The 16,130-nt window shown below is 40.3% G+C and overlaps 1 protein-coding gene across 1 annotated transcript in view; it reads left to right on the top strand.

The window, feature by feature from the left end:
• atp6v1ba (ATPase, H+ transporting, lysosomal, V1 subunit B, member a) overlaps window positions 1-16,130 on the top strand; it is a 77,528-nt gene that overhangs the window by 8,362 nt on the left and 53,036 nt on the right. Inside the window, exons 2-3 of the mRNA XM_043712835.1 lie at window positions 13,785-13,840; window positions 14,536-14,634. Coding sequence (XP_043568770.1) covers window positions 13,785-13,840; window positions 14,536-14,634 — 155 coding nt within the window. The remainder of the gene's footprint in view (window positions 1-13,784; window positions 13,841-14,535; window positions 14,635-16,130) is intronic.

Raw genomic sequence — 16,130 nt, 5'->3', positions numbered from 1 at the left:
AGAGGAAGTGTTGGAGGCTGGTACAATTGCAACGTTTAAAAGGCATTTGGATGGGTATATGAATAGGAAGGGTTTGGAGGGATGTGGGCTGGGTGCTGGCAGGTGGGACTAGACTGGATTGGGATAACTGGTCAGCATCGACGGGCTGGACCGAAGGGTCTGTTTCTGTGCTGTACATCTGACTCTATAACGGATAGGGTGCCCGCTTTCTTCTGGATGGTGTTAAGCTGCTTGAATTTTGTTGGAGCTATGTGCATCAAATAAAAGGAGTATTCAATCTCTCTCTTGCCATTGAATAATATAGCTAATTTATTTTGACTTCTGCATTCCTTTGTACTCCCAAAAAAAACCCTCGGATTCAGCACCACCCTCTTGACCTGCATTCATCGCCCTGACCTCTCCGCCCCCACTCCCTCTCCAGCCTATCACCCTCGTCCTCACCACCTTCCACCTATCGTATTCCCAGCGCCCCTTCCCCCTACCTTTTATCTCAGCCCGCTTGGCACACCAGCCTCATTGCTGAAGAAGGGCTTATGCCCGAAACGTCGATTCTCCTGTTCCTCGGATGCTGCCTGGCCTGTTGTGTTTTTCCAGCACCACATTTTTCAACTCTGGTACTCCTGCATCTGCAGTCCTCACTTTTCTCCTGGGTTTCCTTGGTGCCAGACTTGGACAAAGTGGCAATTAGATGCCAAGGGAAGGTATTCTTTGTGGGCGGCATGGTGGCACAGTGGTTAGCACTGCTGCCTCACAGCGCTAGAGACCCGGATTCAATTCCCGACTCAGGCGACTGACTGTGTGGAGTTTGCACGGGGCCTGTTTCCACACTAAGTAATCTAATCTAATCATTCTTGTTTCACTTCTAGAATTCAGTTTGTATGTCTGCGTTAACTGAGTCATGAAAAGTCTGAATCTGAGACTTTGGTTTCCTAGGGGCCAGTCAGTTCAGAGTACCCATTGCTGAGTAAGTGATCCTTGATGACCTTGAAACCATGAGAAAGAGGAACAGGAGTCGGCTGTTCACTCCCTCAAGCCTGCTCTGCCATTCCATGCAATTATGTCATGACTCTGATTCTCTGACTTGATGGCTTATCTGACATTCACAAATCCATTTTCCTGCCTGTGTCTTGATGAAGGGCTTTTGCCCGAAATGTTGGTTTTCCTGCTCCTCGGATGCTGCCTGACCTTCTATGCTTTTCCAGCACCACACTCTTGACTTAATCTCCAGCATCTGCAGTACTCACTTTCGCATAGTTGGCTAATCTTCCACTTTCATAGGAAGAGGATTTTTTCTGTGAGGGCCAGTATTTGTTGCCCATCCATAAGTTTACGTAAATGGCCCTACCAAGTGAATAAATTTGAAGGTAGCTAAGAGTCAACAGCATTGCTGTGGTTCTACAGTTGTGTATAAGCCAAAATGATTAAGGTTATCAGACTTCTTTCCCTGAAGGATATTAGTGAACAAGATGAGTTTTTATGACATGATACTTTTGTGGTTGTCATTAATGAGCCTAACTTTATGTTCCAGTTACGTTAATTGAATTTAAGTATCACCAGTTATGGGATTCGAGCCTGTAGTCCAAGGCTTATTTTCCTTCCTCTCGGAAGATTTTCCTTCTCTTTAAAAGCCAGTTCAATTTTATTAGTTACAGGGTCATGTTTAGTGGGACTGATTATGGCATCAAGGAACCTTAGCAAATTAGGGTATTAGGCAGTTAGGGAATAATCTTAGCCAACTTTGAGAAGCTTTGTAGCTCAGGTTGAGATTCTGGATGTAAGCTTGCTCACTGAGGTTCACTGATGTTACCTAGTATGGTGACAAAACATCTGAAAACAAACCTTCCAGCTCAGCGAGCAAACATATCCAAAATCTTAGCTGGTTGGAGTTGTAACCAACACAAAAGATGGTCAATCATTCCAGTCCTAGGGCATCACTGCAGGAGTTCCTCAAGGAAGAGTGCTATGCTCAATCATCTGGTTCATCAATGGCCTTGTTTGTCAAAGGGGTAATTATCAGTGAACAGTATTTTAGCACTATTCATATCTAAAGAATTCTGGAAGCAACCCATGTTCATGTATAGCAAGACTTAACGGTATCTCTGGTTGGGCTGATGAGTGCCCAAACCTTCATATGCACAACTGCCAGGAGAATCCAGATCCAACATGAGAATCTAACCTCTTTGACGTTTAGTGTCAAATTCAGCAATGATAATGCCATTGTCAATATTCTGGGGTTACCATAGACCAGAAACTGCTGTCGAAGTAGGCCAGACCTTAATAGTATAAAAGTAAAGCCAAAAATAATCCAAGCAGTGTGTAAACTGAGAGTTGATCCATCAGACCAAGCCCCTATTACTCTGCAATCTTATCCTTCATAATGGGTTCTAAAATCTCACCAATAACTCTGGTCAGGCTAACTAGCCTTTAGCTTCTGTCTTCTGCCTCCCTTTCTTAAACTGGGGTTTAGACATTTTCCACTTCTCTGGGACCCTTCCTGACTCCACAATGCCTGTGCAATCTCCTCTGTTAGCTCCTTCAGAATTCTGGGGTGTAGTCCATCTGGTCCAGGTGATTTTATTTATCGGCACACCTTTCAGCTTCCCCACCACCACCTCCTTAGATACAATACTGACCTCTAACCCCTGAATCTCTGGTTGAAGAGGTGTGAAGATATGAGAAATGTAATTTTAAGAATGGAGGTCTGTCTTTTAATTAAGTCATCTGAATGACATGTTTTAATAGCAAAGGAATATGGATTCAATGTTACACAAATCCCGCTGTGTTTGTGCTTCTGTCTGTATCGTCTTGAGTACAGGCCCTTTAGCGGCTTAATTGTCTCGTGTGAAAGGCTCGCCAACTTCTGGTCTAAAGATGATGAGATCATATAGTGTGCTTCAAATATGGGTGGCACGGTGGCACAGTGGTTAGCACTGCTGCCTCACAGCGCCAGAGACCCGGGTTCAATTCCCGCCTCAGGCGACTGACTGTGTGGAGTTTGCACGTTCTCCCCGTGTCTGCGTGGGTTTCCTCCGGGTGCTCCGGTTTCCTCCCACAGTCCAAAGATGTGCAGGTCAGGTGAATTGGCCATGCTAAATTGCCCGTAGTGTTAGGTAAGGGGTAAATGTAGGGGCATGGGTGGGTTGCGCTTCGGCGGGTTGGTGTGGACTTGTTGGGCCGAAGGGCCTGTTTCCACACTGTAATGTAATCTAATCTAAAATATAGGTTATTGCTTCTCTGCTACTTATAAGAATAGACTTTTCACTGTTATAATGGCTGTTGGAAGGATCAAGCCTTTAGTCTGTCAACCACGAGTTCCTACTTCTCTTTTTCCCAAACCAAGTCCTCGTGACACCATCACAGAGGGCAGTGCTTATCAGAATCATGTATTAATCCTTTTTAAAATCACATAGAACAGTTTACTCCCAAAAAGGATTGTTTTCCTTTTGTATTCTAATAAAGTCTTCCCTTGCTTTGAGTGTAGCATCAAAACAATTTGTTGACCATGGCAAGCTGCTCATTATTTGTAACAATTGAGTTGTAATGGATGAATAAATGCTTTCTGCATGTGTACAGAATGCATATGCTGGAAAGGAATAATGCATTTAATTAGCACTCATTCTTGAAGTGCAAAGGCTTCAGTTTGTTTTAGCACTTAATGTGAAAAGTAGAATGGCTGATAGTGCAACATTCCTTAATAGTGAACTTAAGGGTTCGCTTTTGACTTGTATACCTTCAAATCATAAAGGGTCTGAATCTACTACTTTTCCTCCCTGGGAGAGCTAGATGTTGTGGGGTGACCTTATAGAGGTTTATAAAATCATGAGGGGCATGGATAGGATAAACAGACAAAATCTTATCCCTAGGTTGGGGGAGTCCAGAACTAGAGGGCATTGTTTAGGTTGCGAGGGGAAAGATATAAAAGAGACCTAAGGGGCAACTTTTTCATGCAGAGGGTGTGGCGTGTGTGGAATGGGCTGCCAGAGGAAGTGGTGGAGGCTAGTACAATTGCAACATTTAAAAGGCATCTGGATAGGTATATGAATGGGAAGGGTTTGGAGGGATATGGGCTGGGTGCTGGCAGGCGGAACGAGATTGGGTTGGGATATCTGGTCAGCATGGACGAGTTGGACCGAAGGATCTGTTTCCATGCTGTAGAGCTCTATGAACTGAGACAAGACGGTTGAGTCAGTCATAGATGTACAGCACGGGAACAGACCCTTTGATCCAACTTGCCCATACTGACCTGATATCCTAATCTAGTCTAATTTTCCAACATTTGGCCCATGTCCCTCAATCCGTCCATATCCCCATCAAGATGCCTTTTAAGATGGCTCAGTGGTTAGCACTGCTGCCCCACAGCGCCAGAGACCTGGGTTCAATTCCAGCCTCTGGTGACTGTCTGTGGAGTTTGCACATTCTCCCCGTGTCTACGTGGGTTTCCTCCGGGTGATCCAGTTTCCTCCCACAGTCACAAAAATGTGCATGTTAGGTGAATTGGCTATGCTAAATTGCCTGTAGTGTTAGGTGAAGGGGTAAATGTAGGGGAATAGGTCTGGGTGGGTTGCGCTTCAGTGGGTCAGTGTGGACTTGTTGGGCCGAAGGGCCTGTTTCCACACTAAGTAATCTAATCTAAAGAAAGGGCAGTTGACTGAGGTGTCAGTGGGGGCGCACTTTGGGGCCAGCGACTGTAACTCTATTAGTTTTAAAATCATAATGGAAAAAGTCTAGATCTAAAAGTTGATGTTCTCATTTGGAGAAAGGCCAATTTTGACAGTATTAGGCAAGAACTTGCAAAAGCTGATTGGATAGGTCTGGGTGGGTTGCGCTTCAGTGGGTCAGTGTGGACTTGTTGGGCCGAAGGGCCTGTTTCCACACTAAGTAATCTAATCTAAAGAAAGGGCAGTTGACTGAGGTGTCAGTGGGGCGCACTTTGGGGCCAGCGACTGTAACTCTATTAGTTTTATAATCATAATGGAAAAAGTCTAGATCTAAAAGTTGAAGTTCTCATTTGGAGAAAGGCCAATTTTGACAGTATTAGGCAAGAACTTGCAAAAGCTGATTGGGCAGATGCTCACAGGTAAAGGGATGGCTGGAAAATGGGAAGCCTTCAGAAATGACATGAGTGCAGAGACAGTATATTCCTGTTAGGGTGAAAGGGAAGGCTGGAAGTTATAGAGAATGCTAGATGATGAAAGAAATTGAGGGTTTGGTTAAGAAAAAGGTAGCATATGTCAGGTACAGACAGGATAGATCAAATGAATCTTAGAATATAAAGGCAGTAAGACTATACTTAAGAGGGAAATCAGAAGGGCAAAAAGGGGACACGTGATAGCTTCGGCAAATAGAATTAAGGAGAATCCAAAGGGTTTTTACAAATACATTAAGGACAAAAGGGTAATTAGGGAGAGAGGACCCCTCAAAAATCAGCAAGGTGACTTTTGTGTGGCGCTGCAGGAGATGGGGGAGATACTAAACGAGTATTTTGCATCGTTGCTTACTGTGGCAAAAGACATGGAAGATACAGAATGTAGGGAAATAGATGGTCACATTTTGAAAAAAATGTCCATGTTACAGAGGAGGAAGTGCTGGATGTCTTGAAACGCATAAAGGTGGATAAATCACCAGGACCTGATCAGGTGTATCCTAGAACTTTGGGAAGCTAGAAAAGTGATTTGTTGGGCCTCGTGCTGAGATATTTGTATCATCAATAGTCACAGGCGAGGTGCTGGAAGATGGAGGTTGGCTAACATGGTACCACTATTTAAGAAAGATGGTAAGGACAAGCCAGCAAACTATAGACCAGTGAGCCTGATGTCAGTGATGGGCAAGTTGTTGGAGGGAATCCTGAGGGACAGGATATATGTGTATTTGGAAAGGCAAGGACTGATGGGGATAGTCAACATGGCTTTATGCGTGGGAAATCATGTCTCTCAAACTTGATTGAATTTTTCGAAGAAGTAACAAAGAGGTCTGATGATGTATATGGACTTCAGTAAGATGTTTGACAAGGTTCCCCATGGCAGACTGGTTAGCAAGGTTACATCGCATGGAATACAGGGAGAACTAACCATTTGGATACACAACTGGCTCAAAGGTAGAAGACCGAGGGTGGTGGGAGGGGGTTTTTCAGGTTGGAGGTCTGTCACTAGTGGAGGTCACAAGGATCTGTGCTGGGTCCACTACTTTTCATTTACATGAATGATTTGGATGTGAGTATAAGAGGTATAGTTCGTAAGTTTGCAGATGACACCAAAATTGGAGGTAGAGTGGACAGTGAAGAAGATCTTATTACTGTAGGATCTTGATCAGGTGGGCTAATGGGCTGAGAAGTGGCAGATGGAGTTTAATTTAGATAACTGTGAGGTGGTGCATTTTGGGAAAGCAAATCTTAGCAGGATTTATACAATTAATGGTAAGGTCCTAGGGAATGTTGCTGAACAAAGACCTTGGAGTGCAGGTTCATTACTCCTTGAAAGTATAGTCACAGGTAGATAAGATAGTCAAGAAGGTGTTTGGTGTGCTTTCCTTTATTGGTCAGAGTATTGAGTACAGGAGTTGGGAAGTCATGTTGCAGCTGTTCATAACATTGGTTGGACCACTGTTGGAATATTGCGTGCAATTCTGTTCTCCTTCCTATTGGAAGGAGATTGTGAAACTTGAAAGGATACAGAAGTGATTTACAAGGATGTTGCCAGGGTTGGAGGATTTGAGCTATAGGGAGAGATTGTAGGGAATCTAATCGAATCTATTCAGTGTGGAAACAGGCCCTCTGGCCCAAGAAGTCCACACCGACCTTCTGAAGAGTAACCCATCCAGACCCATTTCCCTCTGACTAATGCACTTAATACTATGGGCAATTCAGAATGGCCAATTCACCTGGTCTGCACATCTTTGGACTGTGGAAGGAAACGGAGCACCCCGAAGAAACCCATACAGACATGAGAATGTGTAAACTCCACGCAGACAGTCTCCCAAGGCTGGAATCGAACCAGGGTCTCTGGTGCTGCGAGTCAGCAGTGCTAACCACTGAGCCACCATGCCGTCCTAATAGGCCTGGGCTGTTGCCCCTGGAATATCGGAGGCTGAGGGGTGACTTTCATAGAGGTCTATAAAATCATGAGGGGCATGGATAGGGTAAATAGACAGTCTTTTCCCTGGGGTATGGGAGTCCAGAAATAGAGGGCATAGGTTTAGGGTGAGAGGGGAAAGATATAGAAGGGACCCTCAGGGGCATCCTTTTCACGCAGAGGGTGATGCATGTGTGGAATGGACTGCCAGAGGAATTGGTGAAAGCTAGTACAATTGCAACACTTAAAAGGCATTTGGATGGGTATATGAATAGGAAGGATTTGGAGGGATATGGGCCAGGTGCTGGCAGTTGAGACTAGATTGGGTTGGAATATCTGGTCGGCATGGATGAGTTGGACTGAAGGGTCTGGTTCTGTGCTGTATATCTCTGGCTAAATGACTGTGTTATTGTACCAGCCGCCTCTACTTCCTCTGGCAGCTCATTCCATACACTCGGCACTCTCTGCGTGAAACGTTGCTCCTTACGTCCCTTACATCTTTCCCCTCTCACCCTGAGCCTGTGCCCTCTAATTCTGGACTCCCCCACCCCAGGGAAGAGACTTTGTCTATTTATCCTATCCATGCCCCTCATAATTTTATAAACCTCTGTAAGGTCACCCCTCGACCTCCGATGCTCCAGGGAAAACAGCCCCATCCTATTCAACTTCTCTCTACAGCTCAAACCCTCCAGTCCTGGCAACATCCTTGTAAATCTTTTCTGAGCTCTTTCAAGTTTCACAACATCCTCCCAATGGGAAGGAGACCAGAATTGCTTTAAAAGGAACTGCTCACGCTCTAGTACTATCTCCTTCATGCCTCAATTTGATGTCCCTATGAAATAAATTATGCCACCTAATGTATTTCTTAGATATTTTGTTTGAACAGCATTAACTGATATGGCTGCAACTAATATTATGACAAGTATTTTTTGTTACTGCATTTGAATAATTCAAATTAACTGAACCTTATAGGACAAGTACACCTAAGCTTGATATCCTCATCATGCTGAATTGATTTCCTTACTGGGGGAAACACGAGGTGTTAAAGATTTCTGCAAAGGTTCTTTCATTGCAGTTCCATGACTGCAAATGGAAATATATAGATGTTAAAGAAATTCTTCTGCGTATAATTTCTCCCCCATGCCAATCTCGCACGTCATCCCATCAAGGTAGTCTGAATTCACTGAAATAATGGCTGGGTGAGATATTGAATTGTATCTATGGCAATGACCCCATTAGGTAAAAGTTAGATATCAAGGATAAAGTAAATTGAGGGCGGGTGGTGGGAAGGGAGAGGAGAATACCCTCAAATTGTGAATCATGCACATGTGGCTAATCATGATTTTTAAAATTAGCAGTTGCCAAGGACATTCTGCAACAGAAAATTGTACAACAGTACACAGACATCTTATTAAAAGGTATAATAAAATTGAATTTGACCTAGGAATGTCAGTCTCCATTAGTGTGGGGAGGAGAACATAATGTCTATTCATGCTTCTGTGAAATGAAGTGAATTCTGTTGCTTTTTAATGTAACCTTTTTTTTTATTTGGTTGAAAAGGGATAATTATGGGAGTCTTAACCTATGTTCTGTTACACATATTGTCGATAGAATAAATAGACTGGGTGATTGTCATGTTTTTCCTCTATTGTAATCTGGTATGTTCTCATTATGTCAGTTCTACTTTGCACATGATTTCACTGGGATAAGAGTGGATTTCACTGAAGTCATCTAGCATAATTGAGCAGATTGTTGGCTGTACTTAGTGCAGAATTTGTCTATTGTAGGATACATGAAAAACATTCAGTTTGGATCTAGCTGTTCTTTGACTACACTGTAAGATATACAGCTATGGGAAAATGGAAATGAAATCAGTGATCTGAATATGAATTGTTCCATTATCATATGATCCATGTTATACATTTTATCCCGCCCTACCTATTTTCTTTGTAATATGTGATTTTCTGCCTGGAACAAGTGCTTGGATGCATTTTGTTTTAGGGAGTTATAATGTAAGAAAATGTTTTTCCAATCTTGACTCTTTAACATCTAAAGGTTAACTGCCTTTGTATAAATCATATAGCAGGCCAAGTCAGGATGTTTGGGAGAAAAATAAAGTCTACAAATCTTTTGATTTTCAATAGGCAATAATGCATGCTCATTCAGATTATAACAACATACATTTATTATGTAAAATAGAATTATCTTTAGTGCATGAAAAAAATCCCTTAGCACCCTATAAAGGCTATAAGGAGCAAGAGTCTAAGAAAATAATGTGTAGTTGATATTAAGAGTAGTGGTAGTAAAGGGAGCTTCCAAAAAGTAACTTTCCCAATAAGGTCTGTTCTTCTGTTATTTTCTATTGTGGTATATGTTACATTGAACAAATTTCATGCCCCGATTTTAAGTTCTTGTGACTTAGGCGATGCAGTACACAAGAAGACAATTGTTCCTCATGACAGGTTCATAGTTTTGACAATTTACTGTGGTAAAATTTCCTAAATGGGTGAAAAAAGTAATTTAAGGCAGTTACTGGACTGATTCCAATTATAGTTCAGCTACACTTTCAAAGCACTTGAGTCGTCTTTAGGAGTGTTACAATGGGCCGAAGAAATTGGCAAGCTATCAAGATAACATTAAATCTGATACCTTAGTTTTGAAACCTCTGCTTTCCTTGTTCTCATAGGTTTTATCGATGCTTGTAATCATCTCTAGTTATGCTATCAGTTTGTCTATTGTGCACTTAATTAAATGTTTGCTTTGTGTGTTTCAGCTTTCAAAATTTTTTCGTCCGATCCCATCTGTAGTTCTGAGGTCAATTGGCTACTTTGAGGGCAATTGATATTGGACGTGGTGTAACACTGATTCAATAAAGCAACAGCAGGGTTAAGGGGCATATGGTATGGGATAGTTATAAACGTGCGTGTTTTTGAGTATAGAAGGTTGAGATAAGCTGATCAAGGTGTTTAAAATGGTAAAACATTTGAATTTAACAAGTAAAACAATTTAAGTTCTTGTGAGGGCAAGTCTAGAAAAGCAGGATGTAATTTTAAACCAGACTATTCAGCATGGAAATCATGAAGTACTTCATACAAAAGTTACTAGAGTATTGAAATCTTGCACTCCTACGTAGAAACCCAACTGGATCAAAATCTGTGCTTGTTAAGACCAATAAAGCTTTTAGTCCTGAGATGGCTAGATTTTTTGTTAGGTATGGATCGTAGTGGGTATGGATCAAAGTTGATGTCGTTGAGGTACAGTTCAACCATAGTGAAATTGAATGTAAGTATCAGCTTGAGGGGCTGAATGCACTGCTGTCATCCTTGCTGTCTATTAAAGAAAGACTTGTACTTATATTATTATCATTGATTGCCCCTTAATTTGAGGATGATGTGTCTGAGTTGCACATTTCTGCTGTGGATCTTTGCTTGACTAAACTGAAGTATTTAGACTTGAAACGTTACCTTGCTCTCTCTCATGGATGCTGTCTAACCTGCTGTGATCTCCAGCATTTGTTGTTTTCAATAAACTCTGATTGTTGACCACAGATGTTTTGCGCGCGTCGGGAAAGTATCCCATGTGGTAATGGCACCAGAAGCGCAGGATTTGCTTCCTTTGTCCTTCCCTGCCACCATCTTGCTTCAACTTCAAGGTGTTTGAAGTTTTATCATATTTAACCACCACATAATATCATGCTCATAAATTTGTCACTCTCACTCATAAACATGTCCTAATGGCAGAATATCACCTTCATATATTGTATTAACACACTAAAAGAATCTTGTAGCGCCAGTTAGTTGCACTTTGATTAATTACTAATCAGCAAAAGATATTTCACACTTACAAGCATTGAAAAATTGCATCCAGTTTTGAGAAAGCCACACTTGTACGATGTTTTGTTAATGCAACATGTAAATAGTCCTATAATGCCAAAACTGTTAGTAGACATAATGTGTAACTGCTAGTTTTGACCACCTGCCTTTCAATTCTTGCTTTGCTTTTTAAGCATAAATCCATTTCTGAAAGTGGGTTTGTGGTTAATGTTCTTTATTTTGCTGACTTTTTCATATTTAAGCTTTTAAACTCATATCAAGCATTAATAAAGTGCAGCTTCAATAGAGTAATGCTACTGTTAGAGTATTCCTGCTTGGTTAACATCTCAGCTCAAGTGTGAAATAACTACTACAAATCCATACACAAATATGGTGTCTGCTTAGTGACCTGCCACGTGTACAAAAGCCAGTCAGCTAACACTAAAAATCCCAAACGGACCAAACTTCCTCGTAATGCAAGGATAGACTAATAATTAGTCCTGGTGAGCCTCGTTGGGCCTCTTAATAAGTAAGGTTGCTGTGGAAAGAGGACAAGGCATTATATTTGCACTGGGGACTGGTCAAATGATGTACTTGAGCTTTTTAAAAATGTGGCATTGGAGAATAATGGCAAAAGAAAAAATAGCTTTGATGCTAGAACCATTTCAATAAACTGTATACAAGTATATTCTTGACCTAGTCCAATCATGCTAATTTTGCTATTACATCTACAAACTGAGCTGACCTGGTAATGCTATGTTTTGATTTATGTAACATTAAATTATATTGCTCAATTATATAGGAAATTACAGTTTGAGCACTTAGGAGGTTACAACTCAAGAACATACTTCAGTGTTACCACAACTTGCAAGATTTATTCAGTTCAAAATGATGCTGTACCCTCCAGCCTTTTAAATCAAATGTGTTGGAATGCACACTGCTTTCTTTCACTCCTACTTGAATGGGTCCTTAGTATTTCACACCAAGGTGTCCTTCAGGGTGCTGGGTCAGGCTACCAAAACAGCTTCTATGAAGGGATTAGAACCAATTAACATCTTTGTACACAAAAGCTGCTGGCAGCTGAACAGGCGGCCTTGTGACCTGCTCGGGAGCTGCATGTTAAACAGGGGGTTGTGTACTTGAGCTCAAGTGGGGAAGGGGTGGAGAGAGTTTTTATTTATAATTGAAATGTTTCCTGATGGATTTTGGGGAAAAATACTTGTACCAAATTAAGTTGGACAATGAAAGATTCAAAACTTGGTATTTAATTTCAAAGAAATGCAAAATTTTTTAAAATGTTAAATAAGCATTAAACATTTTATGTTAAATCCAAAGTAACAGTGCACTTTCTCATTGCCCTGAATATATTTCAAATTTTTAATATTTATTAAAGCTTCCATGTCAATGATGCCTTAACAGGGAGCTTTTGACTGAATTAAATGTTTAATTTGCTCAGCTAGTTGGATAAATTATTGTACTAAATAATGTAACAATTCCCAAAAACAACTGAGTTATGTTGGATATGTGAAATGCATATCAGTGACTTTAAACTAAGTTTATTGCTGTCCCTCTTTCCTATTTGCTGCAATACCTGGTTAATCTATTTCTTCACTGAGCATTGTTCGGGTTTAATTGTCCGTTGTTGAGTAGTTACACTGAAGATCTCTAGTGACAAATTGGTGCTTTTCACAAAAAAATGCCCAAGCCAGACTAAGAAGACTGTTATAAAGATGAAAGATCCACTTGAAATGATTAACCTGAAGCTTTTGAAAAATGATCTATTAATAGAATCAAATGTTTTCCGTTTAGGACTATTTAAAGTAGATTTAGCAAAATTACTTCCAAAGTAAGTGATTGGATTATCTGTTTCAGGAGTATTCCCTAGTTTAACTGTTATGCAACTTTTATATGGAAACTAGGAATACTTTAGTTGATTGCAACACTTGTACGGTTTTCATGCTTGAGCAGTTTGCCTTACTTCTCTCCATGTTTGCTTATTAGTGAATGAAATGCAGGTGTGTGGGAAACAGCAAGCGAACATTGACAGGTTTATTCTGTTGGCTGCGGCCTAATTAGTTGCATAGTGGATGCACCCCGCTAAGCTTTAGTGCACTGCAGTAGAGCTGGTCTGTTCTAATTTCCTTGCAGCTTTGATATCGGTGAAGAGATTGACGGATTGCACAAAAAGCAAAGCGTGATAGAGGCCTATCGAAACAATGCAGTTCTTACTTCAGCCACCACAGATGTGAGAGAAGGCTGATCAGAAACAAATGTCAACCATAGTCAAATTGTCTCCTGTGTCTGCATAGTTGATATTTTCCCATGTAAAGGAAAAAAAGGCAAGGTATTAGCCTCTATCCCACCCTTGCTGTTACTTCACCTGAGAACTGTCCAAAGTTGCAGTTCAATACTAATAAGGCAATTTTCCACTTTAGTAATGTATCAAAATCATCCTGCATAAATGTCCTTTTCCTGCAACTCAATGTAACTTAGTTGGCCACCCATAGAACAGTAATGCCATTGTGTCCAGTCCATCAAATTCTGGTACTTCAGTGCTTGACCAGCAATTGAAATGTTCTATGCATTTTATTTCTCATTCAGATCCATAAAAATGATCCACGTAACCATTCTGATGCAGAAGAAAAATCCTTTTATTAAGGGGAAATCCTTAGTAATTAGACAACAACAAACAGATTTCAAAGAAACTGAATATATTGAGAAATGGTATGATCTTTCCAGCATTAAATAACAATGGAATTAACATCCATATGTTTGCACAAAAGGCATTTAATTTTATTTGCAATCTTACTACGCAGTTGTTATAATAAACACTACTGATTTATTCAATTGTATTTGACTATATTTCTGAGTAAAGCTGTCATTCTATTGTGAATTTTTTTAACAGCCTACAAGACAGTGTCTGGTGTTAATGGACCATTGGTGATCTTGGACCAAGTAAAGGTAATTGTAACTGTAAATCTGCATACCACTTATATCTGAAAGTTTAAATCCTAACAATATGAACTAAAATGTTTTGCCAAGAAAGATGGTGCTGAAATCAGATTTTCAATAGTGCTTATAAAACAACTGCTAATTAGCATCCATACCCATTCAAATAGTCTTTCTGCCACTGTCTAAATTTTAGATGAAGTGAGATTTTATCACCTGAAGTTATACTTCTGCCAAGCAATAAAAATGCAAATAACTGTATGTGCTTGAATCAGCATGTGCACAAGTATTATATTTGGGGCAGGAAATGTGTGGAAATTTGAGTGCATAAAACTGCCAAGGTCTAGTGATGTCTGGCACTTACAAAAACAAGAAGCATTGTATGAACTTTAACTTGTGTTCATTTGGTGTAGACGTTGCTGGAAGGACTAAAAATTACTGCCCCATCACAATTACCCTTGAGAGGGTGAGCCACCTTCTTAAACTTTTACAATCTATACATCGGCCATGCAGTTAGCCCCCAAAGCAAAACCATTCAAGGTGAAGTTCGTTCTTTATCAGAAAGTTATAATTGTTTATGTACAGTATGTGCTTAAATTATTTCAACTCCTAGAAATAACTAAACTTTCAGATATTCATGTTGGATTAAAATAGTACTTGAAATTTATATAATTTGTGTTGATTTTTATATTTTATTTTGTGATCAGTTTCCAAGGTTTGCAGAGATTGTACATTTGACTCTACCTGATGGATCCATTCGAAGTGGACAAGTTCTGGAAGTTAGTGGCAGTAAGGCTGTTGTACAGGTAGAGGTTTATGTTGAAATTATACAATACTGGAACAAATACCTAGTAAATTTATTGACTGAATTATTTCATAATTCTTCAAGACAAGGCTTTTAGAAATTTGATAAAACTTTACATAAAATTCAGGTGTCTCCTTTATATAAAAACTTGGGTTATAATTCTGTTTCAAAACTAGCAGTAATCCATGAAATGACTTATTGCTTATAACTACAAAATGAAATGGAAATAAGAAAAGGCAATTCAGTTCCTCTAGGTTTGCCATTTCCATGTGTATGCAAAAAAATCTGAAACTCCTCAATTCTGTTTTGGTAATAAATGATAGCCTCTTATATTTACACTTTTCATCTATCGTCTAGTTTTGCACACTTTTATTGACAGTTACCAATGTTTTTATAACTTAAAATGGAGTACTTCTTACAATCTATTTTCTTTGGCCACAAGCCTTAGCCTTTTTGACCATTAATATTGCTGTCATTTCTTGTAGAAAGCAATATTTACCATGATCATCATCATTAACTTTCGTTAAATGATTTTTTTTTTCATATTTTCATCTAACCATTTCCCAACCTAGAGATTTGTGCTGGCATGTAATCCTGCAGATTTGGCATAATACTACCTTGGCAGTGCACTGAGTCTGAATAACCAATGCAAGTTAGCTGTTCAAGTGTGGGTAGAAATCAGTGCTAAGGCATTACTTGGCTTGAGTGCATAATTTGCTGTATTCCATTTTTAGTGTTCCAGTCAACTTTTAGTCCGAATCTGGGATCCTGAGTTGTTATCGTTGTCCTAACTGAGGCCAGCTAGTTTATCAAAGATGAAGGATTAAACCTGAAGTCCTCTTCATATGGCTGTTTTTACAGTGCATTCACCAAATGACTGGGACCTCACCAGTGTAATCTAGTATCTGTGTCCATTCTTTGGTCATGCTAAATTGTCTGTAGTGTCTAGAAATGTGAAAGCGAGGTGGATTAGCCAAAGTAAAATAGCGATAGGGGATGCTCTTCAGAGGGTCTGTGCAGACTTGATGTGCTGAATGATCCCTCTCTGCACTGTAGGGAGTCTTAAGTACAAAATAGTCACAATAGAATATAATGTCAGCAAGATTTGGATTTCATTATTCCATACAAGAATTGGTCATGCGGGCACAAAGGACTACTCCATTCAGTAGCATCATGGCTTATCTGATTTTAACCTCTATGTATTCCTGCATATCCCTAAGATTTTTGATTATCAACCGTTGGGACTGCTGTTCTGAGAGAAAGTGAGGACTGCAGCTGCTGGAGATCAGAGCTGAAAATGTGTTGCTGGAAAAGTGCAGCACGTCAGGCAGCATCCAAGGAGCAGGAGAATCGACATTTCGGGCATGAGCCCTTCTTCAGGAATGAGGAGGGTGTGCCAAGCAGGCTAAGATAAAAGGTAGGGAGGAGGGACTTGGGGGAGGGGTGTTGGAAATGCGATAGGTGGAAGGGGGTTAAGGTGAGGGTGATAAGGTGAGG

The sequence above is a fragment of the Chiloscyllium plagiosum genome, chromosome 22, assembly GCF_004010195.1.
Source record: "Chiloscyllium plagiosum isolate BGI_BamShark_2017 chromosome 22, ASM401019v2, whole genome shotgun sequence".
Taxonomy (NCBI): domain Eukaryota; kingdom Metazoa; phylum Chordata; class Chondrichthyes; order Orectolobiformes; family Hemiscylliidae; genus Chiloscyllium; species Chiloscyllium plagiosum.
This window is presented reverse-complemented; position numbering and strand designations above follow the sequence as displayed.